Source organism: Ambystoma mexicanum, chromosome 9 (assembly GCF_040938575.1).
Source record: "Ambystoma mexicanum isolate Mex_15411 chromosome 9, UKY_AmexF1_1, whole genome shotgun sequence".
Classification (NCBI taxonomy): domain Eukaryota; kingdom Metazoa; phylum Chordata; class Amphibia; order Caudata; family Ambystomatidae; genus Ambystoma; species Ambystoma mexicanum.
Window position 1 is genome coordinate 629752044 of NC_090931.1, and position 26086 is coordinate 629778129.

At 49.4% G+C, this 26086-nt stretch overlaps 1 protein-coding gene across 3 annotated transcripts in view; it reads right to left on the reverse strand.

The window, feature by feature from the left end:
* The window catches only part of SUPT6H (SPT6 homolog, histone chaperone and transcription elongation factor), a 1195112-nt gene that overhangs the window by 89276 nt on the left and 1079750 nt on the right, over positions 1 to 26086 (reverse strand). For all 3 annotated transcript variants that reach the window (XM_069615328.1, XM_069615329.1, XM_069615330.1), the window contains 2 exons: positions 7603 to 7680; positions 7273 to 7469 (listed from right to left, as the gene is read on the reverse strand). In XM_069615328.1, coding sequence (XP_069471429.1) covers positions 7273 to 7469; positions 7603 to 7680 — 275 coding nt within the window. The remainder of the gene's footprint in view (positions 1 to 7272; positions 7470 to 7602; positions 7681 to 26086) is intronic.

Here is a 26086-nt window from a genome sequence, read left to right on the forward strand (position 1 = left end):
ACCCCCTTTTTTTCCTAAAAAAACCTTTTTTTTAAAAAACGAAAACCCGAAAAATAAATATATAATTAAAAAAAAAAATTCAACCATTTGGTTTTCGACGAAATTGCGTCGACCAAATGTCTTTCGACCAGTTTTCAGGCGACCAAATGTCTGGACACCCTTGCAGCGTTTTGATTTTTTTGGGTCTTTCACCCTCAGCTGTCTTTGAGGGGGTCGAGGCCGCTTTCTCGAAGACGCAAAGCATCCTTTTTACGGAATTCCTCCCACTCAGCCTGAGAGCTACGTTTAGTGGGGCAGGTGACTCTTTCCGGAGAAACAGAAGAGGAGGAAGGGGATCTTCGACGTCTCTTACTTGAATCTCGAAGAGTGGTGGGAACTGCTTTGAGACCTAGGCCGAGAATGTTTCCTGTGTCGGCGAGGAGACAAATGTCTCGACTCTGCCGAGGAAACTTTCGAAGGAGTTTTAACTGTCTTACCTCTCTCAAGCTTCCCTTACGCTCCTTCAAGGCGTTCGCCGTCATGGACATGGAGTCCTTGCACTCCGAACATTGGTGCTCTGATCCCAGGCACCACAAACAGATCCTCTGAGGATCTGTCAACGACATTTTCTTTCCACAGCCTCGACATTTTTTGAAGCCGGACCGTGGAGTCGTCGGTTCGGATGAGGAAGCCATCGAGTAAGAGTTGGTATTCTCGAGGAATAATGAAGAATATATTCTCTGACTAACGAACTGAGCAACGCGATTCCGAGGGCCACAAAGCGCGGAAAAACGGAACTGAGCAACGGACGCTGCACAAGTCTATTTATACGCATGATGACATCAGCGCCGATACGGAGGCTGCCGAGGGACATCGGCTCGAGGGACATCGACGCGCAGCGGCCTCTACTGAAAAAAAAATTCCGACGCCAGCAAGATGGAGATGATCTATCAAGATAAGGAATATGTGGAACAAGTTACTTACCTGTAACTGTTGTCCTCCAGTATGGGTCTGGCATGGATTCATATGCTCATGAATATTCCCCGTCGTCAGGCTGGGAATCCTCGGTACAGAAAAAAATCAGTATCAGTTTCGTTTCTGATCTGTCTTTCCTAGTAGTAACCAATCACTGGTCTCTGGGTCATACTGCCCACAGCCAATGACTGTCCTCTCCCTAAGCCCCGCCTCTGGCAGCCATCCTCAGATTTGGTAGCACGTGAAGTGGCAGTATGACCAAGTGAAGAGCCGCAGAGGGGTAGGCGGGAGGGTTCGCATGTGAATCCATGCCAGACCCATGCTGGAGTACAACAGTTACAGGTAAGTAACTTGTTCCTTCTCCAGCATGGGGTCTGGCATGGATTCACATGCTCATGAATATAAGATTACATAGCAGTACACACATGCACAACCACGGGAGGTGGCAAAAGGCTCAACACTAAGCAATACATAAACTCAACATTAAGCAACTCTTACCTCCTCACCAGGCCCACCTTCAGACGAACAGGTTGCACAGCACTGCTTGGCCGACTCTGGACTCCTCCCTGGAATCCCGGTCGACGCAGTAGAATCTCGTGAAGGTGTGCGTCGACCTCCATGTAGCAGCCCTGCAGATGTCCAGCAGGGGCACACCAGACAAGAACGCTGTGGTAGCAGCGATCGCTCTGGTCGAATGGGCTCTCAGACGGCCGGGCAACGGTCGGTTTGCCAGCCGGTGACAGTGCATGATACAGCCGGAGAGCCATCTGGAAATGGAAGCCTTAGAGAGAGCCTTCCCTTGGTTCACAGGTCCAAAGTTCACAAACATCTGTGATGTCTTCCGAAAACTCTTTGTGCGGTCCACGTAGAACTTCAGCGCTCTAGCCACATCCAGCGAGTGCAAAGTCCTCTCGGTCGGCGACGAAGGAGACGGAAATAAAACTGGTAACACCAAGGGCTCATTGAGGTGGAAGTCTGACGGCACCTTGGGCATAAAGGAGGGGTGCATCCTCAGCACCACCCTTGTGTCGTGAAAAGTCAAGTATGGAGGCTTGCAAGATAGGGCCTGGCTCTCTCCCACTCGTCGTGCGGAGGCAACGGCCACGAGAAATGCTGTCTTCCACGACAGGAACTTCAACGGCGCCGAATGCATAGGCTCGAATGGGGCCCCCATGAGCCTGGTCAGCACCATGTTGAGCTCCCACGCTGGGGCAGGGGCCGATCAGAACAATCCTTTCATAAATTCCTTCACCAGGCGATGGGACCACAAGGACGTCCGTCCCGTGGTTCTGGTGTATCGGGAGATCGCAGCCAGATGTATTTTGATGGAGGCGTGGGCTAGTCCAGCTTTATCCAGCGACAGTAGGTACGGTAGTACTTGAGGGGCCGTAATCTGCAGAGGGTTAATCTTCTGTGCACGGCACCAGACCGAGAACCTCTTGCACTTATGTCCATAACACGAGAGTTGAGGACGCCCTAGCTTTTGCAAGAACCTCTCTGCAGTCCGCCGGGATATCGTATCCTCCAAACTCTAGTGCTGCAGGAGCCAGGCCTGCAAGTTCAGCGACTTCGGGTCGTGGTGAAGAATGGCGCCTCCTTCTCTGGAGAGAAGATCCGCGTCCGCCGGCAGCTTGACTGGTGGGGACGCTGACAAGTCCAGAAGGTCCGGGAACCAGATCTGTCTCGGCCACGCCGGTGCGACGAGAATCATCCTGCACCGGGACCTCTTGAGCTGGTTGATGAGCCGGAGCAGCAACAGCAACGGAGGGAACGCATAAAGGAACAGGCCATCCTAGGGGAACGAGAAAGCATTGCCCATGCTCCTCGGCTGGGGGAACCTGCTTGCGAACCTCTGGCATTTGGAGTTCGTCACCGTCGCAAACAGATCGATTTGGGGTTTTCCCCATAGTTGGAAGTCTCGATCCACTTGATCCTGGCGTAGTTCCCACCCGTGGCACGAGCACAGCTCCCTGCTGAGTGAGTCGGCGATGGTGTTTTTTATCCCTGCCAGATGAAAAGGCACCAGAAACATCCCTTGGGCGAAGACCCAATACCACAGGTCCTGGGCTTCCTTGGACAGGGCTGGGGATATGGTTCCGCCTGGTTTCCGGATGTAGAACATTGTGGTGGTGTTGTCGGTGAAGATCCTCACCACCTTGCCCTTGAGGGACGGAAGAAAAGACCTGAGGGCCCAGAACACTGCACGGAGCTCCAAAATGTTGATGTGGAGCGGCTTCTTCTCTGGGAGCCAAAGGCCTCTCGCGTGAAGATCCACGGTGTGCGCTCCCCACCCTTCCAGGGAGGCATCTATCGTCACCGTTACCTGGTGAGCTGGGGTCTGGAAGTCTGTGCCCGCCGTCAGATGAGCGCGGGAGCCCCACCACCGGATCGCTTGATGGAAAGTCTCATTGAGCGGAATCCTGTCCTCGAAGCTGCCCGTCGCTTGAATCCAGCGGGCGTCGAGGAACTCTTGTAGAGGGCGCATCCGAAGTCTGCAGAGGCGCACCAGATATATGCAGGACAACATCATCCCGAGGAGGGATTTGTTGGATCTTACCCTGGCCACGTCCGTGGCCAGCAGACGTTGCACCTTGCCCAGGATGGCCTCCGTCCTTTCCTCCGACGGTGAGGCCAGCCGCGCCACTGTGTCGAGCTTGGCTCCCAGAAACAGGGCGACTTGCGAAGGGGCCAGGTGGGATTTGGGAAAATTGATGGAAAATCCCAGGTCTGTGAGCAACTGGACGGTCCTCGTATGTTCTACGGCGAGCTCCCTTGACCTTGCTCGGATGAGCCAGTCGTCCAGGTAGGGATAGACGTGGATCCCTTGCAGGCGTAGCCACACCGCCACTGGTGCTAGGCACTTGGTGAACACCCGGGGTGCCGACTTTAATCCGAACGGGAGGGCCTTGAACTGGTAGTGCCGTCCTTGGACCACGAATCTGAGGAACTTTCGGTGTCCTTTGAGAATGGGGATGTGGAAGTAGGCATCCTTCAAGTCCAACGACGATAGGAAATAGTCTTCCTCCAGCTGTCCCAGCACGTACTGGAGGGTGACCATCCGGAACTTCTGGGCCTTGATGTACTTGTTCAATCGTCGCAGGTCTAGGATGGGACGCCAACCTCCTTTCTTCTTTACGAGGAAGTATCTTGAGTAGACTCCGGAGCCCCGAAGCCTCTTTGGGACGAGCTCGATGGCACCTTTCTTGAGCATCGCCTTTACCTCCAGCAGCAGCTGGGGTATGTGGTTTTCCTTCCTGGCCACGGGTGGCACGCGAGGGCATTTCTTTAGAAATTCGAGGGCGTGACCCTGGGCCAGGGTTTTCAGCACCCAACGGTCAGTGGAGATGGACTCCCACACGCTGACCAACTTCGCCAGCCGGCCTCCCACCAGGGTGCTACGGTGGGGGCCCGACACTATGGCTGGTTCAGCCCTGTTTAGAGGCCGCCTTGCCGCCTTGACCTCCCTGGCGACGACGGCAGGAAGCACCCGACTTGCCTCGTCCTCTATAGGCTTCCTGCAACGAGGAACGGACCGCCTGACGGTAGGTAGAAGAGCCGCTGCCGGAAGCTTTGGAGGCCCCTTGCTTGCGTCCGGCGCTCCGAAAGGACGGCCGTCGTTGCTGGAGAACACCCAGGGCCCGGGCTGTGTCTGTGTCCGTCTTGATAGCTTGCAGGGACTCATCGACTGTTTTCCCAAACAGGTTGTTCCCGTCGAAGGGCATGTCCAAAACCTTGGCTTGTAAATCCTGGCGGAAATCCGTCGCCTTAAGCCAACCGCGCCGTCTGAGGCAAACGCTGTTGCCCAGTTGGCGGAAACCGGTGTCCGCGATGTTTGTCGCCACCGTTATGCCGTGGTCCGAAGCCACCTCGCCTTCTTATAAGATTTCCAGGGCTTCCGCCCTCTTGTCATCCGGCAAGAAGTCCAACAGGGGAGCGATTTTAAACCAAAGTTCCCTGTCGTGACGGCAACGATAGCTAGGGCGTTGGCCGCCTTAATCGTCGTCGCCGCCGACATGATGACTCGTCGTCCCATCGCGTCGAGCTCCTTTCCCTCGCTGTCCGGCGGGGAAGTCGATGTTGAGGCCGATGCCCACCCTGCCTTTTTCCTGGCAGCCGCCGAGACTACCGAATCCGGGGTCGGCTGTGCTCTAAGGCATAGAGGGGCCGCGTCGGGGACCCGGTATTTCTTCTCATATCGGTCCCTTTTTGACGGCGTCGTGGACGGGTTCTTGGGGAGGGGAAAGTCCCTCGTCCCAGATATCATCCAGTAGCGGGACCGCGAGGACCGTCTTCCTCTTGGCCTTGCGATGTTGGTAGAGGAACCCCTCCTCCTCTTCGGGGCAGAGCTGGAAAAGCTTGGATGCCCTGGAGATCATGGCGTGGAAAATCCAATCTCGTCGGGCGGTGAAGCCCGGGGAAGCGAGGACTACGGGAGGTCCACCCCATCGTCGCCGCCATCGTCCTTGCCCGTCGTGGCCGTGTCTGTGCCTGTGTCCTCCCCGCGGATCGTGGACGGGGATGAGGGCTGAGCGGGCCTCGAGGGCTGGAAAGGGGTAGGAGAATGTGTCCTTCTCCTCTGTGATGGTGGACTTCCCGACAGGCCTGTACCTGGCTCCTCTGTCGGGCCTGGTCCGGCTCCTCTGTCGGGGGTAGAGGCAATCTCGTCCTTATCTTCGTGCATAAGGATTGTATTGCCATCAAAATGGCTGCCGAGTTGTCCTGAGGCACTGGCTGTGTCGACAGGCTGGTCCTCCTCCATGCCCGTGTCGTGGCTCTCAAAGACTTCGACCAGCTCCTCCTCGGAGGCTGTGTCTGTATCCACGATGGCCACTGCCCCCCCCCCCTTCTTTCTCCGCCATGGATTTCTTGGGGGTACTTTCGAAGGGCTTGAAAGACGCCTCCCTCCGAGGTGGCAGGGAAACTCTGGGCCCCGAGGTCGCTACCACCGGTGTAACCTTCACAGGCTGCGCCAGGGTTGCCGCGACTTTCTCGATAGAGGGCTTGGCTGGGTGAATCAGCCTTGGAGGAGGGCTCATCACTTCGCTCCCCCTCCGCCGCAATCTTCAAGATCGACCGGGGCCTCTCCAGAAGCTTGGCAGGGTTCTCGGATTTCCTCTTACCCGAGCCAGAGCGTTGGCTCGTGGTCGATGGCACCGGGGAGGGTGCACCTTGCGTGGCAGCCAAGGAGCCCGACCGTTCGGCGCTCCCGGTGCATGCGGACTCGCGGTGCTTAGCCTTCTGTTGGGCCCCCGTCGCCGGGGCGCCCTCACAGGACTTAGAAGACCGCTCGGATTTCTTCTTTTTCCTCTCACCCGACGGGCTTTTTCCCTCCAGCCAGTTGGCGAGACGAAGATGGCGGTACCTCATGGTCCGCTCCGACATGTTCCCGCAAAACGCACAGTCCTTCTCCACGTAAGTTTTGTCCTCATGAAGACAGTAGAGGCATAGGGAATGCTTGTCTTCCTTGAACACGTTCTGCAGCTGGCATCCAGGGCAGGCCCTGAACAGCTTCCCGGGCGTTGAGCTTACTTTCTACTAGGCCATCTCCAGGGTAGGCATCAGAAAACTTCTGGAATCATCCGAAGTGTCGCTCGACGTAATCTTCACCCTTGAGGGGCGTAGAAACTTCCGAAACGGATCCCCGTTGATCGGATGTAGAAACGGTGGAGCTTGAGGCTCAATTTAACCGAAAAATGAGAAATTCTCTTTGAAAAAGCATGAAAAGGCAGCAAAAGCTCGAGAGCAATAGCACAAGGACTCCCAACACTTGAACGTGCGGTAAAAATCTGAGGATGGCTGCCCGAGGCGGGGCTTAGGGAGAGGACAGTCATTGGCTGTGGGCAGTATGACGCAGAGACCAGTGATTGGTTACTACTAGGAACGAGATCAGAAACTAAACTGATACTGATTTTTTTCCGTACTGAGGATTCCCAGCCTGACGACAGGGAATATTCATGAGCATGTGAATCCATGCCAGACCCCATGCTGGAGAACGGAGGACACAATCCCTTCGAATTAGCCTTTTGTACCCATGTAACCGTTGTCTTGATTAAAAACTATGCAACTGTGATTTTAATCCCAAGTGGAAAGTCTAAGCAGTATTATAGTTCAACCCACCTGAAGGGAATTTCAAAGCTCATTATGCTTTTAAGATTCTAGATTGAAAGGGCATTGGCCAACCCATCATATTTGACCCACCGGGTGAGACGGTAGTTGTCCTTATTCCAATAACCAGTTAAAATAAACTAGCCCAACCCCCACTACCATAGTTTTCAACCTTTCAGAGCATAGAATGGCCAAAGCTCACAAGACACTTACATGATATGAACTGCTGCTGCCACCTCCACTGCCACCACCGCCACTCCCACCACCGCCACCGCCATAGCCATATTGACTGTTTGCCCACTGAGTGGGTGTGGTGTTCTGGTTCTGCCCTTGTGCCGTCACTGCAGCAATTGCACTGAACATCTGAGAGGTCATAGTCTGTGGTAATGCATTCACTGCTCGTGTCAGGTCTGCAAAGAGAAACATCAAATGGGAAAGTTAGTTCACTTGATTCATTTTAACAGAAGTTGCCTCATGTTTGAAAAGAGAACACAAGACCTGATGCAGCTGCATAATGGCCATTGTGGCTATCACAGTGCTTACCAGCTATATTAATGTTGGCAGGAGTAGCATTAACAGAGGCTGGTGTCCGGGACCTGCTGCTGCTACTTGGCGTGACACCTTTACAAAAGAGAGGAAATCATATAATTATTGGACACAAATAATGAATGAAATCTGGATACCGTGTACAGCAGACAGTGAAAATGGGGCACATCTTTAGTGGTGAACCTGGGTGATTGCAAAAGAAGACTTGGACAACAGAAGCACAACGCATATGTTCCTCTTGATCCCCAAAACCCAAGAAAGAAAAATATACATAACTACAACCATAGTTCTCAGACACTGATATTTTTCATATGGTTATAAAAGGCGGTTTTGTGGGCAAGATCTTTTAGGCTTGCATAATGCATGGGTTCGAAAGGTGGACCCATAAGCTTGGTTAAGACAATGTTTAAATGCCATCCTGGGGGAGGATTTGCAATTGGGGGATACATTCTTTTCACCCCTTCCATGAAGGCTTTCACGACTTGCATCTTCCACCCTGACACGTTGCTTTGTGAAGTAGTGTAGGCTGAGAAAACAGCTAAGAGTACTTTAAGGGAATTGAACACTAGGCACAAGTCTAATAAGTGTCGCAGATCGCATGCGATGTTGGAAGGCGAACAGTGAAAGGGATTTATGTATTTATTCATTTATATTGCGCCTTAGGCTATGGAGTCTGGCTCCACGTGACCTCTAATGAAAGGTTGGTCTGCTGCAACAGGTTTTGAGCGCTTTTCAAAGCGCAAATTAACTGGTTTGTTAAGTGCAGGTGTTGTGAAAAAGATGGAAGCAGGCGCCTTTTTAACAGACTAACAGTGGGATGTATTGCGCAACTTACTTCACTTAATTTACTAAGTTGTCAACAAAGTCAGTGTCTTCCTCTGATTCTTGTGCGTCAATCTTAAGGCGAGCTGCTGCCCTTTTTGAAAGGTCATTATAAAGAAGCTGGTTATCAATAGGGGAGTTTGCCGCGGGCTCACCTGGTATATAGGGTGAGTGTATGAAAGATTCATCAGGGTCTGTCTCAAGGTCGTCTACAATAAAGACTTCTTCGCCATCATAAGCAAGAGCTATTACTGACTCATCACAGGTGTAAGACGGTTCCATTCTAGGGCTCTTAACTGAGTTCTTGCTCCTCTCAAGAGATGTACTTTTAATAGGATGTTTCCCCAAGAAATCAACAAAGGACACTACCTTATCCGTTGTACTTCAGTGGGAAAACCATTTCCTCTGGGCAATATGGCTTCCCCTGGAGTGCATGTGATAAGGGGGAGGTAACCCTACGGTATTCCAAACCTCGGGAAACTAGATCTGTCGGAACTATTTGCTTCAGCGGCTGTTTCAGCATTTGTTTTGGTGGTTGTGCTTGACTGTATGTCTGCATAGATTCATTCAAAGCGATAGTACTACTGGTCAGCATCAGTTTAAGTTTTGAAACATGCACCGGAGGCTGAAAAAGAGGCACAGATGTTTTCTTTTGTGGTGATCCGCCTGCTGAAAGGACAGGCTCCGTCACAGACTTTCCACTTTTCCGCGGATTCGTCAAACTGTGGCTGGAAGGTGTACTGTGCATGTGCCTTGTGGTGCGCCACTCCATGTTTATGTGTGCTCTTGTCGGCAGAAGATGTCTCAATAACAGTGCGGGACAGGCACTCACGTGTGTGTCTTGGGTCGAAAAAGCTCACAAGCTTTACTACTGGTTTCCTGGTTGTCTCGAGGGAGACAACTGTTACACATGTGTTTGTCCTTCCAGGGAAATGTTTCAGGAAGGGCAAAACGTAAATGGAGTTTTCTCCATGATACATGGCAAAGAAAGCAAGACAGGAAGGTGAAAGGGAAAAGAGAACAGGCACATTATCAAAGCAAATCAGGAAATAAGGGTACGGGGTGTTGTGTGCAGTGATGAGATTTCTGTGAGCCCAACTACCAGATTGCACCTGTGGATCACAAGGAGCAATGCACAAGGTGAGAGTGGAATGGGATGGGCTGTGGCCTGTAGTGGGTGACGGAACATGCCCTAATTTTTGCATGTGGACTACACTGTAGACCTGCTATTGAAGTGTTGGAACACTCTGCATTCTTCGTTAGCTAACACTTTCTGCATCCTCATTGTGCACAGCTGTCCCCGGAGCCAATCATGGAAATTAGCATAGAGCCCAAGCCAAAGCATCAAATATCTGTAAGGCGAAAATTGGGAAAACCAGGGACCCAACCACTCCAACACAGCGGAGAGTCTGATATCAACAATGCCATTTACTCTGTTGACAAAGCTTGCAGCCCCCACACAGCTCACGGGAGAGGCTTACTCCAACTCCCTCAGGGTCAGCCGCTTCTCCAAACAACGAGTTGGGGGCAGATCTCTTTCCACTGCAGGGGCCTCCCTCTGGAACAGCCTTCCTACCTCCCTGAAACTTGAGGAGAACCACCTCCGGTTCCGGAAGCACCTCAAAACCTTCCTCTTTGCCTCCGCTTTCTCTCCCCCTCTCCCCTGCTAATACTACTGAAACTGCACTGAATCTGCAACTGGGCCATTCACTGTTCTCGGCCCAGCCACTCTCCCCTGCACTGCCTCCACGGCAACCCCTGCACTACGGGACTGTGTCTGTATCCATACAGCCCCCCTTCCCAGCACTTGTCTGCACTTACCTCGCACTTGCCACCAGCTGGCCCTTGTTATTTATCCTGTATGCTGTATGCTTATAACCCTGTACTGCACTTTCCCCTCTCCCTTTCCCCCATGCACTTTTCCCTTCCCCTCTACCCTTGCACTTGCGCGATCTGAATGACACCTGGCCTAGTAAGATCGTTGTCTGTCTCCCCTTGTTCCCCCCCCCCCCTGCCTCGTCGCGCCTTGAAACACTTGTGTATAGGCGCGTTACAAATGCCTTATATCATGTCATATCATATCATACTTCCTGATTAAAGAAATTAAACAGTTTCTGGGCTCTAATCAGGGTGCATTAAGGGGGGCAACTCATAATCCAGGAGTTCTTAATTGAGGAGAGACAAAGGCTGATGTCTCCGATTCACACGCTTTTTTCCGCGGATCCGAAACGAACGCGAGCAGTGTTGGGGGGGAGAAAAGCAAAGACAACACTCTGACATTGAACATTCATCAATTAACAAAGGTTGGACTACAACAGAAAATTAGAAAACAAACAAATGTTCCTCTCTACACGTTAAAAGCGATGAAAGCACAACCTAAAGAAAGGTATGACATCCTACATCTGTGTAAGATCAAAAGTAGAAGATAAACAAATATGAGAACAGCTTCCTTCCAATGCACAATAGGATTCATCCCTGTGTTCAACAGTGAAAACATTCCAATCCGACTAAAGGTACAACACAGTGACTTTGTTTGAAACAACTCAAGGGGTTCGAAAATTTCTTGTTCTTTGAAAGAAATATATCTGTCCTGAAGACGGCCAAAATAAGATAGAAAAAGGACACTAGGGATAGTGCCTCATTGACCTTTCTGGCGAAACACATGTAGACATATCCAAGGGATAAAAATAACAATCCTAACATTTAAGAGAGGATAACAGTTAGCTCTCTGTTTCAGTAAAGGCGACTAAGGAATAGCGTAATTGACAAATATACAAAATTGTGTGAAAATATGGAAATTGTCAACATTTGTGTACATATATGTCTATGTCACTTACTAACCCCACGACCTGATAAAACATAGTACTGATAAAGTCATTGAATTCTGTTTTAAGTATATATGCCCTGCGGAAAGTGCACATTTTCTCTTAATTTTTTTGTTGTGAAGTATAAAAAAAGAAAAAATATATTTTTTGCTTGAACAAAATTAGTTTTAAAAGGATACTGAGTGTTTGTACATGATGAATATGTTGAGACTAATTTAGCAACCAACATATTTGTCGAAGCCTGCCTGGTACATAGCGGATTGAGACAGGGGTAGTTTATTTTAGTTTGGTCTCCGTTTGGCTCACTCTGCCTACATAAGTTCGACCCCGCCTTTAACAAAAAATTGGGAAACACCATATACCACCACTGGAGAGACAAAGGGCAGCCCGGGGGTCCAGGCATGTGTATGCTCTGAAGTAACCCCTGCGCCCAACATTCAAGATAAACTGGTTAAAAATGAAGGTCTGTTGATTTCCCTGGGATCCTCTGCTTGTTTTGATAGCGATATGGACAAAGCCAAAGTTATTGGCAGTGATATGACAAGTCATGGGATGGAGATGTGACTGGGACCAGCAGGAAAAGATGTTTGATCTACCTCTAGCTTGACCCCCGATCATTTGTCCATGTCTGTGTCTGGGCCAATTCAGGTGGTTAACTCTCAGCCCATAGCTGTGGAGTTGACTAGCCCATTGGTTCCATTGGCCAGAGCGAAATTGCAGACTGCTGATGCGCCCAAAGAAAAGTACACCCTAACCTCCCCACCAAAAGCGTGTAGAGTGAGAACATGTGCTCAGGGAACACCACCTTACTTTGTTTAACCCCACTCAGGGTCTGTAAGACTACCAGACAAACCATTTGACCTAATTTTGACTCAGTTGTTAAGGAATACTGCATTGCTCAGGGAAGCAGTTGCAAACTAGTTCTTTCCAAACTTGTGGACATTAAAAACGTGCTATTTGCTTTACTAGAGGCATGTGGGAGGGGGTGCCACGGGGGAGTCCCACACTGACCCATTGGACACCAAGGGGTCTCATAATCACCCCTCCGGAATGCCTTAAAAAGCTAGCCAAACCTGGTTCATTGCCCATGGAAAAGACATTTGTCTCCCACAAAGTTGTCATTATGCGACAATCCCTGGTCACCACACTCTGAGATCAGTTGGAGTACCCAGGTGCTGAAGCGTCACGTGAGCAGGCCATCAAGCAACCTTCCCAGCAGGACACACCCAGGGAAGCCATCAAGGCTCCTGCCGTTAATACTACATGCATCACACGGAAGGGCAGGGATTCAAGCATGGTGGGAACTCAAGGCTACTCCATGGTGGATAACAGAATACGGAGACCCTGTCCCAGGGAAAACAAGACCAATCGCTCAGTTCATAGGGGGCCACGAAGGGGCAAAGTATTTCTTCATGGGGTACTTAAATAGTCTCTCAACCAGCAGGAACCAAGGGACGCACTTTTGAACAAATGTCTGCACTGGCTCCGTACTGTAAAAGGCTGTGTGTTCCTAACAAGGGAAGCTATAGCTAGCTGTCAAAGAGTGATCAACAAGGGAGACACCTGCAAAGATGGAATTTTGGGACCAAAGTGTGGCCAGGAGTATTTTGGGTAGAGCCATGAGTCCTGGATGGACTGTTAATAGCAGGATCATAATTAGCCCTATCACGCCTTGGAACTATTGACTCATTTGGAAATATTCCACCAAATTTTGCTTCATCTGGGGCAAACCCAACACCACTGGGGAAAAGGTCAACTGGAAATGATGGTGGCTTCAGAATTAAGGAACCCTGATTTGTTTTGTTTCAATAAATTAGTCATTATACCCCAGTGTACCCAGCAGGTCCAGCGGGCCTTAATTTGATGCTGTATAGATCATCTCCTTTAACTTTATTTCCTTTTTTGGACAAAATATTGCTAAATGTGAGTAATTGTTTATTGTGTTAGGATGTACTTTGATTTCCTCCTGGCCGAATAAAGTTATTTTATTCAAGTACAAATGTAAAGTGTTATCTCTCAACCTCCCTACTGTGTAGGCCGAAGCCTGAAGGAAGGCTGTCAAGAAGTATTGTCGAGTTTGTACAGCTAGGAACTTCATCGGGAACCAGAGAAGATGTCTGTAGAGCGTCGAGATAGCGATGGAAATCTATAAAATAACTAAAAAAGTTGACTACAAGAATAATAGTTACTACAGCGAGGAACTCTGCATAGTGCGCCCACCCCAGATGGTGAACAAAAAAATTAAACTTGAGGATATCGACTCGTGAAGGACCATGGGTACAGGGCATGTCAAAGTACAGATAGTATTGCATACATGCCCTGCCGACGTCCCTTTTTGATTTCGAAAAACGAGTCAGGCAATACTCTGCACCAACCACTAGGTGTCAGCCTATACAAAGCCCCAGAGATAGATAGATAGATAGATAGATAGATAGATAGATCTAACACACACATTCGCCCTTAGAAATAAGATTGCATATTCATTAAATGCGGGTAGTTAACAGGTGAGTTATTAAATGCAGGAAAAACAGTTTGATTAGATAGAATAAATAAATAATCCAGTTCCCTCTTTCGTTTATTTCAGTGCTTTCCGCAGCCTCTTAATTTCCCTCGCCTCCCTCCTGCTCGCAGCCCTCTTTGTTGAACCTCCCATCCAGCCCTTGGGCTGCGATTGGCCTGACCGAGGCCGGTCAACCCATTTCATCATACCTCCCAGGGCAGCCCCTGCTCGTGTAACTCATCCGGCTAAGGGCGGCTCCAGAAGAAGCTGTTCCTGTCTATGCTGGCACGTGTTAGCCTGTGAGGCCTGCAACCATCAACCAGCAGTGCCTGACCAGGTAAGTGTGGCTCGGGCAGGGGGTGCAGCCATTACTGCTCCCCACTAAACTGACCAACCAATCTAATTTTATTCTCTACTAGCTTGTAGTCTGATGCATACAGCCCACAGTTCATACAGTAATCTTACCTCGCACTTAGCCAGATTGTGTTAGTCAGCCATATCTCGCATTTAGCCAGACAGCCAGCCATATCTCGCATCTAGCCAGACTGTGCTAGTCAGACATACCTTGCATGTAGACAGACTGTGCTAGTCAACTATATCTCGCATGTAGCCAGATTGTTTTGGTAAACCATAATTGCTAAGCGTTACTGCATTCACTGTTGGGCCCCCCATTTTACACCATTCTCCCTCTATCAAGGTGTCCCAATTTTAGTGCTGTTTTTCTGAAGTCCAACTAAGGGCTTCATAAAACCATACATCTGAGGCCGTACTTCAGCTCCACTCTTAGTATAAGGCTGTACCACATGAGAATGAGGTAGCAAGGACAAAGCAGCCAAACATTTCACTTCAGAGTTGCAGAAAGGGTCCACGGGCTTCAGAGAAGACACCATATAGGGATTCCAGCATTAGGCCTGGGCAAACTAGATGAGGGAACGCCCAATCACACGAATCACCCCCAATGCTTCACAGGAATCACACAATGCTTAGGGCAAGTAATACCCCAGCCAACACAATTACCTCAGCAGAGAAGAGGAGTTTGCAGCTGGAAGCTTTCAGGATCTGCAGCCCAAATCCCGGTCCTTGAATTCGTTGTCGTGGTGACTGAAGAGAGGACACTGGAAGGGAATTTGCAGCAGGGATGAATGGAGAAGGCTCCAGGCAAGAGTTTCTTCGAGGCTGGTTGTTGCGCTGTGGTTTTGGCACCCTTTTTCCAGGAGCAAGGAGAAGACTGAATATCGCTGGTCGGATTCTCGTCACTTATCGGGTCAAGCACTCCGGTGAGGCGACTTCAAGGATTCAAATCAAGTCTCTGGAGGTCCAGCAGGATGCCAACATTTCAGTGCAATTCGGAAGTCTGTGCTCCATGCAATGGCTCGTGGTCCCAGTGTATTGGGGTATTGCAGCCTGCAAGGTCGCAGCAAGTCATGGGATGGCTCAAAATGCAGGTCTTCTTGAGTCTAGTGGATCTCACCGGGCTCTGGGTCAGAGTTCTTTTCGGGATCCCCAGGTCGCTTGGAAGGAAGGTTAACAGCAGGTTCCAGTTACACGCAGTCTCTCCGGTTGATGGAAACCGCCACAGCCGGTTTTTCTTCATCTTCCTCTTTGGATTCGGGTCCAGTGGTCAACTTCCTCTTCAGCTTCCGGGAACAGAACTTTATACAGGAACCCATCCAAATAACAGGTGTCTAAGATTCACATCGGAGGGGGTGGCAGTCCTTTCAGGACATCCAACTCCCCCCAGTGAGAACTGGTTACCTGCAGGCAGTCAGTAAGACAAAGGGCTGCAGAGTTGGACTCCTCCCTTGCTTCCTACTTTCACAGACACTCTGGAGCCAGGGCAGGCTTGCCTGAGGTCTCCTGCCGAAGACAAAACTTGCACAAAGGATTTTCCCACCCTGGAGAGTAGGGGGAAGGACCACAAAAGGACAAGAAACAGAAAATAGGGCACCCAAGGGTGCCTTACCGCAGCTGTGGAAACAGCCTGCGAGTGTGTTGCACCAAATTAGTAAAAAAAGGTTCACTGCCACCAGCCATTTAGGTTAAGCTTGTCTCTATTACAGAAATGTTACAGTGGTAGTGAGAAGGGGAATACACTATCTCCCCAGCACTCCACACAAGGTGGGGTGTGCTTGTCCCACCAAATAAAGTGTAGAGGATACAAATATCCTTTCTACCCGTGGGAATAGTAGTTCATACAAGATAAGCCAGAGAAAATTACAAAGGGGAGCCCAAAGGGAAACCCAGCAACACTGCACAGAAAGTGTGGTGTGCTGCAACAACAACATGTAGATCCCAAAAGTAGTCAAAAAGGATAAAAGACCCTATGAAGAGGGAAAAAATGCCACCCATAAAAAGAATAAAAGAAATGTTGAGTGGGGGGAAAAAGATTCACTCCCTGGGGAATGAGGACAAATATTTCATAAGTCCGGCAAAATGTTCTGAGGTTTCACAAGTGAGGGAGATTAGGCACTAAAATGAAAATTGTACCGAACACCCAAAGTTAGGGTTACTGCATTTACTCCTGTGCCCCCATTTTAGGCTCCTCTTCCTATGCCCAGATGGGTCAAATCTAGGCGTTACTACACCTACTGTTCCGACCCCATTGTAGGCCATTCCCCCTCTATCCAAGTGTCTCAAAATCTAGGTGTTATTCCATTTCCTATTGTGCCTCATTTTAGGCCATTCTCCTATCCAGGTGTCCCAAATCTAGATGTTACTGCCCATTTTATGTCCAGGTAACCCAAGCCTGAGGCTGTTGCATTTATTGTTATGCCACACTTTGGCCCCTTCTCCCTCCATCCGGGTGTCCCAGTTCTAGGTGTTACTGCATCTACTGTTGTGCCCCATTTTAGGTCCAGGTATACCAAATCTAGGGCTTACTGCATTTGCTGTTTGCACAATCACTTTAGGCCCTTTTGCCTCTATCCAGGGGTCCCACATCTAGGAGTTACTAGATTTGAGATAGTCACATTGCAGTTATCCATTCCTGGCATTGCTGCCACACCCTCAATCTGCACTTCTCTCCCTCTTGCCAGATAACCCAAATCTAGGTGTTACCGCTTTTACTGTTGTGTCCCCCAATATAGCCCTCTCTGCCACTTGCCAGACATCCGAAATCCAGGGGCTACCATATTCTCTATTGCGTCCTCAGTCTGGGACTCTCTCCCACCTGCTAGTTTTCCCCCAAAGCTAGTGAGCAACAATTTTACTGTTTTTGACTGCAATTCTAGGCTTCCACCGACTTACCAGGCATCCCTATGCGAAGATCTGCTGCAGTGCCCCCAGCTTGGGCCTCCGCACAACCCTTGGTGGCTAAGGTGCAGGCGCTCTTTTGAGCAATAGCACATCTCCAAACCAGATACCCCCTCCCCCATCAACTGCGGGTTTCACATCACCCCTGCCCTAAAAACACTGCAATGGCTCCCAGTAAAACATTGCATCACCTTCAAAACAATGTGCATAACGCACAGGGCAATCAATGGACAAGGAGCTGAATTCCTACAAAATAAAATAATCTACAAGCCAACAAGACTCCTCAGGTCAAGCACCGAAATCCGCCTGGAACCAAAACCATACCTCAGGAAAAAACCTGGAGGCACCTCCTACCACTTAGCCGCAAAAACCTGGAACAACATCCCAAAAGAAATAAGAAACACCAAAGATCACCTAAAATTTAGGAAATTACAAAAAACCTGGCTCTTCAACAACACAGACTCAAACTGAAAACAGAAAGGAAAAGGGATGACTAAACTGGAGTGGACATGGACAACTCCCAGAACCGACGGTGAAGCTCCCACGGCACCTGGACGGGTGACGCAGAGTAGAGCGGAACACAGGCGACACCCATGCAGACGGAGTCAACAACCCCAGCCTAATCCCACCAAAACCCGCACTCGCCCCTTAGTTGCCACCAGGTACCACAGTGGTGTGGAATTGTCAGGATACTGGCCATCACCACCCTAGCTGAGTTGTGGACATTAGCAGGTGCACTGACCGTATGAGTGGGAAAGGAAGACAGGTAGGGCGGAGGCTGGTGATGGAGGGGCTAGTTCTGAAAGGCACCTGGTAGGTGCACTGGCAGTATGAGGGGAAATGAAGACAGGTAGGGCTGCGATGGAGGCTGGTGAAGGAGGGGCTAGATGTGAAAGGGACCTTGAAGGCCGGACGGGCCCAGATCAGGACAGAGGCGCAGGGGTGCTCCCGAAACCCACCTGGGGAGATCACAAAAAAAAAACATTGCCCAATTCAGGATAGAGAGGCCAACTAACCAAGTACACTAACAATTTCCCCCTCAGCTTTCACCTCTCAAACTCTAAACCAAACACATCCACAAACCTACAGCACAACAAACCGCAAAAACTTCACTACATGGAAACAACAAAACAAAAAAACACAGACTTGCACAACAGCACACAATGACTACCGGCCACAAACACCCCAGGCCCAGCCAACTGAACCACGGGGCTGAGGCCGCCAACAGCACATCACTGCTCTCTTGCACTCTTCCAGCTTCCTCTCACTAACCCCCACATCGCTTCCTTTTTCAGAGGCGCCAGAGCGCCAGGGGACCACTCCGGTGGTGATAGTGCGCGGTACAAATGTCCTTTAACATTAACATAAGTCAGCTCCCCCGACCAAGCACAGCGCCCAAATCTAGGTTGTCCCCACTCACCTGGCCTTGACTCCATCCCACAGGATACAAAGACGCTTGACTGTCAGCCCCCTTAAGGGTCGTCCCTACCTCACCAGGTCTTTACCACTTCAAAAAAGTTAGCCAGCCGCACAGCCCGTCCTCTTTCTACAACATCAACCAAAGGACCCCCAAGATAAACAAATGCAACCAATCTACTGAATCGCAAGGGTTTACTATCCCTGGTTAAACAACCACAAGCAAAAGACACCCAAGATTATCACCAAAAACCACATTACAACCACAAAAGAAATAGCAGTAACCGGCCCAAACGCGAGGGTCTAGAACCCCTGGTTGAACAACCACAACCTAACTACAAGCAACAACTAACAAACAGCGAACACTGAACCCCAAGGACCAGGAAAAACACCAACCCAGAGAGGATGCCGACTCAAAGGAATACAAGCCACAACACCATGCCTCGCCAAAAGAAAGACAAATAAACCAGACTGGACAACAGAAATAATAAGGAAACCCCCCCCCCAACCACGCAGGAAGGATGATGACTTGCAAAATCCCACTACTCTGAAAAACTGGGTAAAGAAAAGGACAGACATCCTGAGGACACATACAAAGAACAGAGCAAAGAGACTACACTGCTCGCTACCTCTCCATATACGACTGGTAAGCAAAGACGGACCAGCAACAGCAGAAAGGCTATCAGCGTTACGAATACAAACCCTACCAGAACAACAAATGCAAAACAATTCATAAAACACTTCAACCCGGATTACACTGTGAACAATACCCCAACCAGAATCAGGGACAAACTGGAATGCATTAAACTCTGTATACCGTACATCAGCAAAAACTGGAACAACGAATGGGTACCAACACACTTCACCATCCATAACAAACCAAAACCAACCCTGTCATCAACCTCATCAGCCTACTCGACGAAGAGACAGACCACCAAAGAACCCCATCTCCCAACGGGCAAAACCAGAAGAGAACCACCAGCAACAGATATCCAACCGACAACACACCGAACCAAACCAACAATACAAACAACACGACAAAAGGAAAATCAAACTAAACTTCAGTCTTCACAACATCAAATCCATGGCAAAACACGCAAATCCATGACCTTGTAAGTGAAGGAGGCACAGACGTGCTCTTTCTTACAGAAACCTGGTTATCGTACAACTATGACGCCATTGCGAACTAAGCCATACCTGACAACCTTAAACTAATACACGCCAACAGAGAAAAACGAAGAGGAGACAGAATCAAAATCATACACAAAGAACACATCTGAGCATTTTAACTCATCACAACTGACATAGAAGACTGAATACCTACTCAGACACAATAGAACAACCAAACAAACATAGTATTCCTCCTGATATACAGACCACCATCTTAGAACCACAACTTTGCAAAAAAATTAGTAGACGCGGTCGCCATTCTAGCAACCTACCATGGCAACCTAGTCATACTGGGGGCCTTCAACATGTGGTTCGAAAAAGAAAATGAATCCACAGCAAACTCACTCTAAGCACTCCAGGAAACTTTACATTTCAAGCAAATAGTAAATGGAACCACCCACAACGCTGGACATCCCAGGAATGCAATTTTCTGCAGAGAAGGACTATGTGCTTCTGCACCACCTACACTGATGGTATGGAGCAACCACTACTTGATAACATTCTACATAACATTCCAAACCCACCTACTGGATGGAAAGGACATACTCCATGCCAGCAAGAAATGAAACTGGAAGAACCTGGCCCTACAGGCCCTAACAAACCTTCTAGACTCAACCCTCCCAAGCCAAACAGAACCCATTGAAACAACCGTAGACACAAGGCCCTAGACCAGCTGGCACCAGCTGTGTTGTAGTGTGTCTCTGAGTGTGGGTGACATCACTGTTGGTGGAATGTTGTGATGTTAGTGAGTGTGGAGTGCTGAGGTGTTATGTTCTGAAGTACTGTTCAACAGTTACAGTTGGAGGTATAAGCTGGCATGAAGGGACGTGAAGGTGTCTTCCTGGCACATACTCATCAATAAACCTACAGATAACTTACCTGCGGGTCCGGTTGTTACTTCAGGTACCAAGTCATCTCACTGGCAACAAGGATGGGATACTGTCGAGGAGGGGACAGGAGTTAAGTCCAGGAACATCGCTGTCCAGGAACATCGCCCTCCATGTACCCCCGTCCCACAGTGATGCCCGTCATGTCTGCTCTTGGTTTCTGAGCTGGGAATAGTGGCTCAGCAGACCGGGCGCTGAGCTCGAGAGTTCAATGTGCTCAGGTGTCATGACCGCAGCCTCCAAGGAGTCAGGTTTAGCTCAACTGCCTCGGAAGCTGGGTCACAACTTCATTTTCAGGCACTCATCGGCTCCCATAGGGGCCTTAAGGACCTTGTCCTGGCGCCAGTGGCGCCAGGCTCATAAGGGGACCCAGTCCCGGCACAGGACGTGCCGGGCTCATGATGTAAGGAATGGTGCTTGGGTGGACCTACCGGCTGCAGACCATGCTGCTCACTCCCCTGCAGGATGACATCCTCATCCATGGCTGGAACTACTTTACCTTCTGGGTGTGGCCAGCACCACTCCCTGGGACTGGATACTGGAACTATTCTGGAAGCTGGGACTTCTTTCCTGGGCGAGGCTGCTGTGGAAGGAGACACCTAAGCACTCCAGTAGGACTATTTAAACCACGCCCGATCAGAGCAACGTGCTTCGCGTTATTCTGCAATAGCAGCAAGACGCTCACCGTGTCAGCTCCAGAGAATCTTCAACTTCTGCATCTAGGGAGGAGAAATCCGTAATCTTACCTTCTGAAATACCATCTTCGTCTTCTGCAGCATCTGAGAAGGGAAAAGAACACCAGGTTTGCACGAGATAACAACCAGCGCAGCACTTACCCAATCCATCGGTGCATCTCAAGCCACGGGCTGCAGCTTTCCATTTTTCGGCACCCTGTGGAAGCAAGGACATTGGTTAGTAACCATCGTGAAACTTTCCCTACCTGCGCTGCATTCTTCTCGCCTCCGCCGACGCTGCTACTCGCATCTGCAAAACAAAAGGACATCATTAAGAAATACAAAACTCCATCCATACGCACGTGTTTTGGGCAGCTCTCATCTTTCTCACTCCTCGGCGCATTCCTCGACATCTATTTTTCTACCCAGCTGCTTCTGCAACCTGAAAAAGGAAAAGAGACATTAAGAAGTGCTTTAAACTTCGAATTGACATTTTCTACTTACTTGCCTGCAATACCTTCGCCTTTCCATCGCTCTCCATTCAAGCAACCGCCGTTCGTGCTGCTAACGATGGCCTAGCTCCAAATCTTCATCCTCTGCAACCAAGAGGCTGGACAATAAACCAGTGAAGTAACTGGCTTCGGCGCCCCTGCACAGACGCAGGATGGAGAGCTCTGCTTTCACCTATATAAGGTGAGCACATTTAGCCTACGAACTACGTGGGGAGTACCAGGAAGGGGAGTCAGCTTGTCAGTCAGGCTTATATATCCTATTAACCCCTTGCTCTCCCAATTGCAGACACCTCACCCTTCAGATCAAGATCTCAGTGAGGAGAGGGCCTTTCCAGGGTGGCATTCGAGGCCTGCGCGTGACCCTAGAAGACTCCGAGAACCCCCAGCCCAGACCTGCGCCTCCGAGGGATTCAGGTGAGCGTTACAGAACGCGAAGCCTACCGCAATATTCCCACCCAGGCGCAATGGAAACCTCGGACACAGATCAACTGGCTCAATTGCTTGGGGAACTAAGGGCAGAAGTACACACATCTCGCCAAGAAACAAACGCTTTACGAAGGGAGTTGATCATGGCCAAGGAACGGACTGATGATCTGGCCAGACAGTTGCTACAGGCTCAAGCGGGACAGACGCCACTGCCTCCCTATGGAGGGGGCGGCACTCCTACAACCTCAAGTAATCCGGTGCAAATTAATCTGCCAGGGAATGTGCCTTTGGCCCCGCCCGAACGTTTTTCCGGTGATCCAAAGCGATATGCAGTATTCATCAATCAATGCCGCTTGCACTTTCTGTGTAGACCCGCCGCATTCCCAACGGACCAAGCCAAGGTAGCGTTTGTACTTTCCTATCTTAGCGGTAGTGCTGCAGACTGGTCCATTCCTCTCGTGACACAGGATGACCCGCTCCTCTATAACTTTCAAGACTTTCAGACCAGTATGGAAAAGTTGTTCGCAAGACATTCGCAGGGGCAGGCCTTGGACAATGAACTCCTGTCACTCACACAAGGTAATCGGGATCACCTGGCTTACATAGCGTCCTTTAATAGACTGGTGGTTGAGACCAGGTGGCCTGAAGATAAGAGAATCACGCTCTTCTACAGAGGTCTACGTGGGGAACTAAAAGACATGTTAGCTCAGGTGGTGAATCCGCCGCAAGACTGTTCAGACTATATCGACCTAGTGGTCCAATTAGATCACCGGCTACAGAACAGGAAGACCGATCGATCCAGATTTGAAACCCGGGTACTTTCAAGACCTCAGAGCTCCGCTAAAGGGAATGACTCTGTGGAACCAATGCAAATAGGAGTAGTAAAAGGACCATTAACCCAGAAAGAACGGGAAAGAAGAAGGCAATTACAGCTGTGCCTATACTGTGGGAATTCTGGACATTTCCTTCGTGATTGCTCAGTGAAACCGGTCAAGAAGACCGTAGGAGCTTCTGATAAAACTGCTGAGAAACTGGAATCGGGAAACGACCTCGCCCGACAAGCGTAGAGGTCCGCTTGCCGAGCGTTAGAACCAGTTCCTTGACCTCGCATTTGGTCATGCCTATGGTCCTCATATGTCCCAATAGACCAGATCGCATGCATGCTATCAAAGTATACATCGATAGCGGAGCAATCGGTAATTATGTGGACCACGACTTTGCTACCAGGATGGATCTTCCCCTACGTCCCAAGATGGTAAAGGACGTAATCACTACAGTGGATGGTACTGAAATAGCTTCCGGACCAGTTTCTCATACCACCGTGGAGGTAACGTTGTTATGTCAAGGTGGACATCGGGAGAAGATCGTGTTTGATGTAATCAAGGCCCCGCAGTTTCAGGTGATTCTGGGCATGCCTTGGTTGGAAAAGCACAATCCTCAGATAAACTGGCGAGCCAAGGTGATTCGGTTTCCAGAATGCGCTTCAACCTGTTATCCTCAGCCCGAAATCAAGCTAGCAGCCATCACTTCCGAGGACCCCCGATTACCTCTGGAATACCAAGAGTTCAGCGACGTCTTTCAGAAAGATCAAGCCAACACCCTGCCTCCGCATCGGTCATACGACTGCCAGATAGACCTGATACCTGGGTCCACCCCTCCGTGCAGTAGAATATATGCCCTCACTGAACCAGAAAACCTCCATCTCAGGCAATACTTGGACCAGTACTTGGCTAACGGATTCATCCGCCCCTCGAAATCCCCGGCTTCCTCAGCTTTGTTCTTCGTCCCGAAAAAGGAAGAACGTGTATCGATTATCGCGCCCTGAACCAGATTACAGTCAAAAACCGATACCTGTTGCCCTTGATTCCTGAATTATTGGACCAGGTAAAAGGCGCCTGCATATACACAAAGTTAGACCTCAGAGGAGCTTACCATTTGATACGCATTAAGGAGGGCGACGAATGGAAGACGGCCTTTCGCACTAAATATGGATTATTTGAGTATCAAGTAATGCCCTTCGGACTATGTAACGCACCGGCCGCTTTCCAGTTTTTCATGAATGATGTCCTCAGAGAACTTATTGATGTGTGCGTAGTCGTTTATATTGACGACATCCTGGTATACTCAGCCTCAGAATCTGATCATCGTAGGCACGTCACAGCGGTTTTACAGAGACTTCGCCAACACCGCTTGTTTGCTAAACTGGAGAAGTGCACCTTTCACGCAAAGGAAGTGGAATTTTTAGGGTTCATCTTATCACCCAACGGAGTTCACATGGACTCAAGAAAAGTGGATGCTATCACCAAATGGCCTTCCCCAACTTCCGTGAAAGGTGTGCAGAGCATGCTGGGCTTCGCTAATTTTTACCGAAGGTTCATTCCTGAATTCTCTCGGGTAGTCCAACCTATCACGGCTCTTCTGAAAAAGAATAAAAAATTCGAGTGGACTCCAGAAGCCGAACAAGCCATCCAAGAATTAAAAACCAAATGTATCTCTGCTCCAGTCTTAAGGCATCCCCGTCCAGAACTTCCCTACATCGTCGAGACAGACGCTTCCAGTCTTGCAATGGGGGCGGTGCTGTCACAAAGAGACCCCGACACGCACCAGTCACACCCTGTAGCCTTTTGGTCTCGCAAATTTTCGGCTCCTGAAATCAACTACACAATTACGGACAAAGAACTCTTGGCAATTAAGTCCGCCTTTAAGGCCTGGCGGCATTATCTTTTGGGAGCCCGGCACACAGTAACTGTAATCACGGATCACCGTAACCTCCAGTACCTGAAGTCAGCTAAAGCTCAATCTTCGAGGCAACTACGCTGGGCTTTATTCTTCGCAGAATTCGATTTTGTAATCACATTTCGACCAGGCGTTAGGAACGGAAAAGCAGACGCCCTTTCCCGGATAGGGGTTGACGAATTTACAGCTAATCCGGAGCCGGTGCCAATAATTCCTGAACAAAAGATACTAGGAGTAATCAACACATCATCCCTCGAAGAGATTAAAGCAAGGGTCAATCAACTCATAACTCTCGAAGATTCATCGAATTGGCAATTGAAAGGAAAGGATTTTACAATAGATCAGAACCTATTGTATTTCCAAGGAAGACTATTCTTACCCTGCGCTGACTTACAAAAACAGGTCATCACCTGCTACCATGATTCTCTAATGGAAGGACATCCTGGAGTTGCCAAAACCTCAGAAAATTAAAAGGCATTTTTGGTGGCCATCTTGGAGGAAAGATGTTAAGGAGTTTGTGGCTTCTTGTGGTATCTGCGCACAAAACAAGAGTCAGAAGGAAAAACCAGCAGGATTATTACGTCCAATAGACATTCCACCAGGCCCTTGGCACACGCTCTCGATGGATTTTATCACGGATTTACCCCCTTGCTCCGGATACAACACAATTCTAGTGATCGTGGACCTTTTTTCAAAAATGGCTCATTTTATCCCACTGAAGGGTTTACCTACAGCTTCCATTCTAGCCCGAGAATTTCTTGAAAACATTGTCCGGTTGCACGGTTTCCCTTCAGTACTAATCTCTGTCCGAGGGAGCCAATTCATTTCCCATTTTTGGCGGAGTTGTTGTCGTTTAGCACAGATTGATGTACGACTTTCCACCAGCCATCATCCTCAAACCGATGGGCAGACAGAGAACTAACCAAACTCTAGAACAATATCTGCGCTGCATGTTGCATCAATCCGAGGGTACTTGGAAGGATGTCCTTTGGATTGCTGAATACGCTTACAATAATTCAATCCATTCTGGGACAGGAAAAACCCCTTTTTTCCTGCTGTATGGAAGTCATCCTCAAACCTCAAATCTGGACCCACCTCAAGCTCTCGGAACACCTGCTGTTGACCATCTGCATTCGGCGATAACTCAAGCATTTAAAGAAGCCACAGCTCATCTTCAACGAGCTAAAGAATCATACAAAAAAGGAGCGGACCAACATCGAAAAGAGGCTCCTCAATATCAAAAAGGAGATCAAGTCTGGCT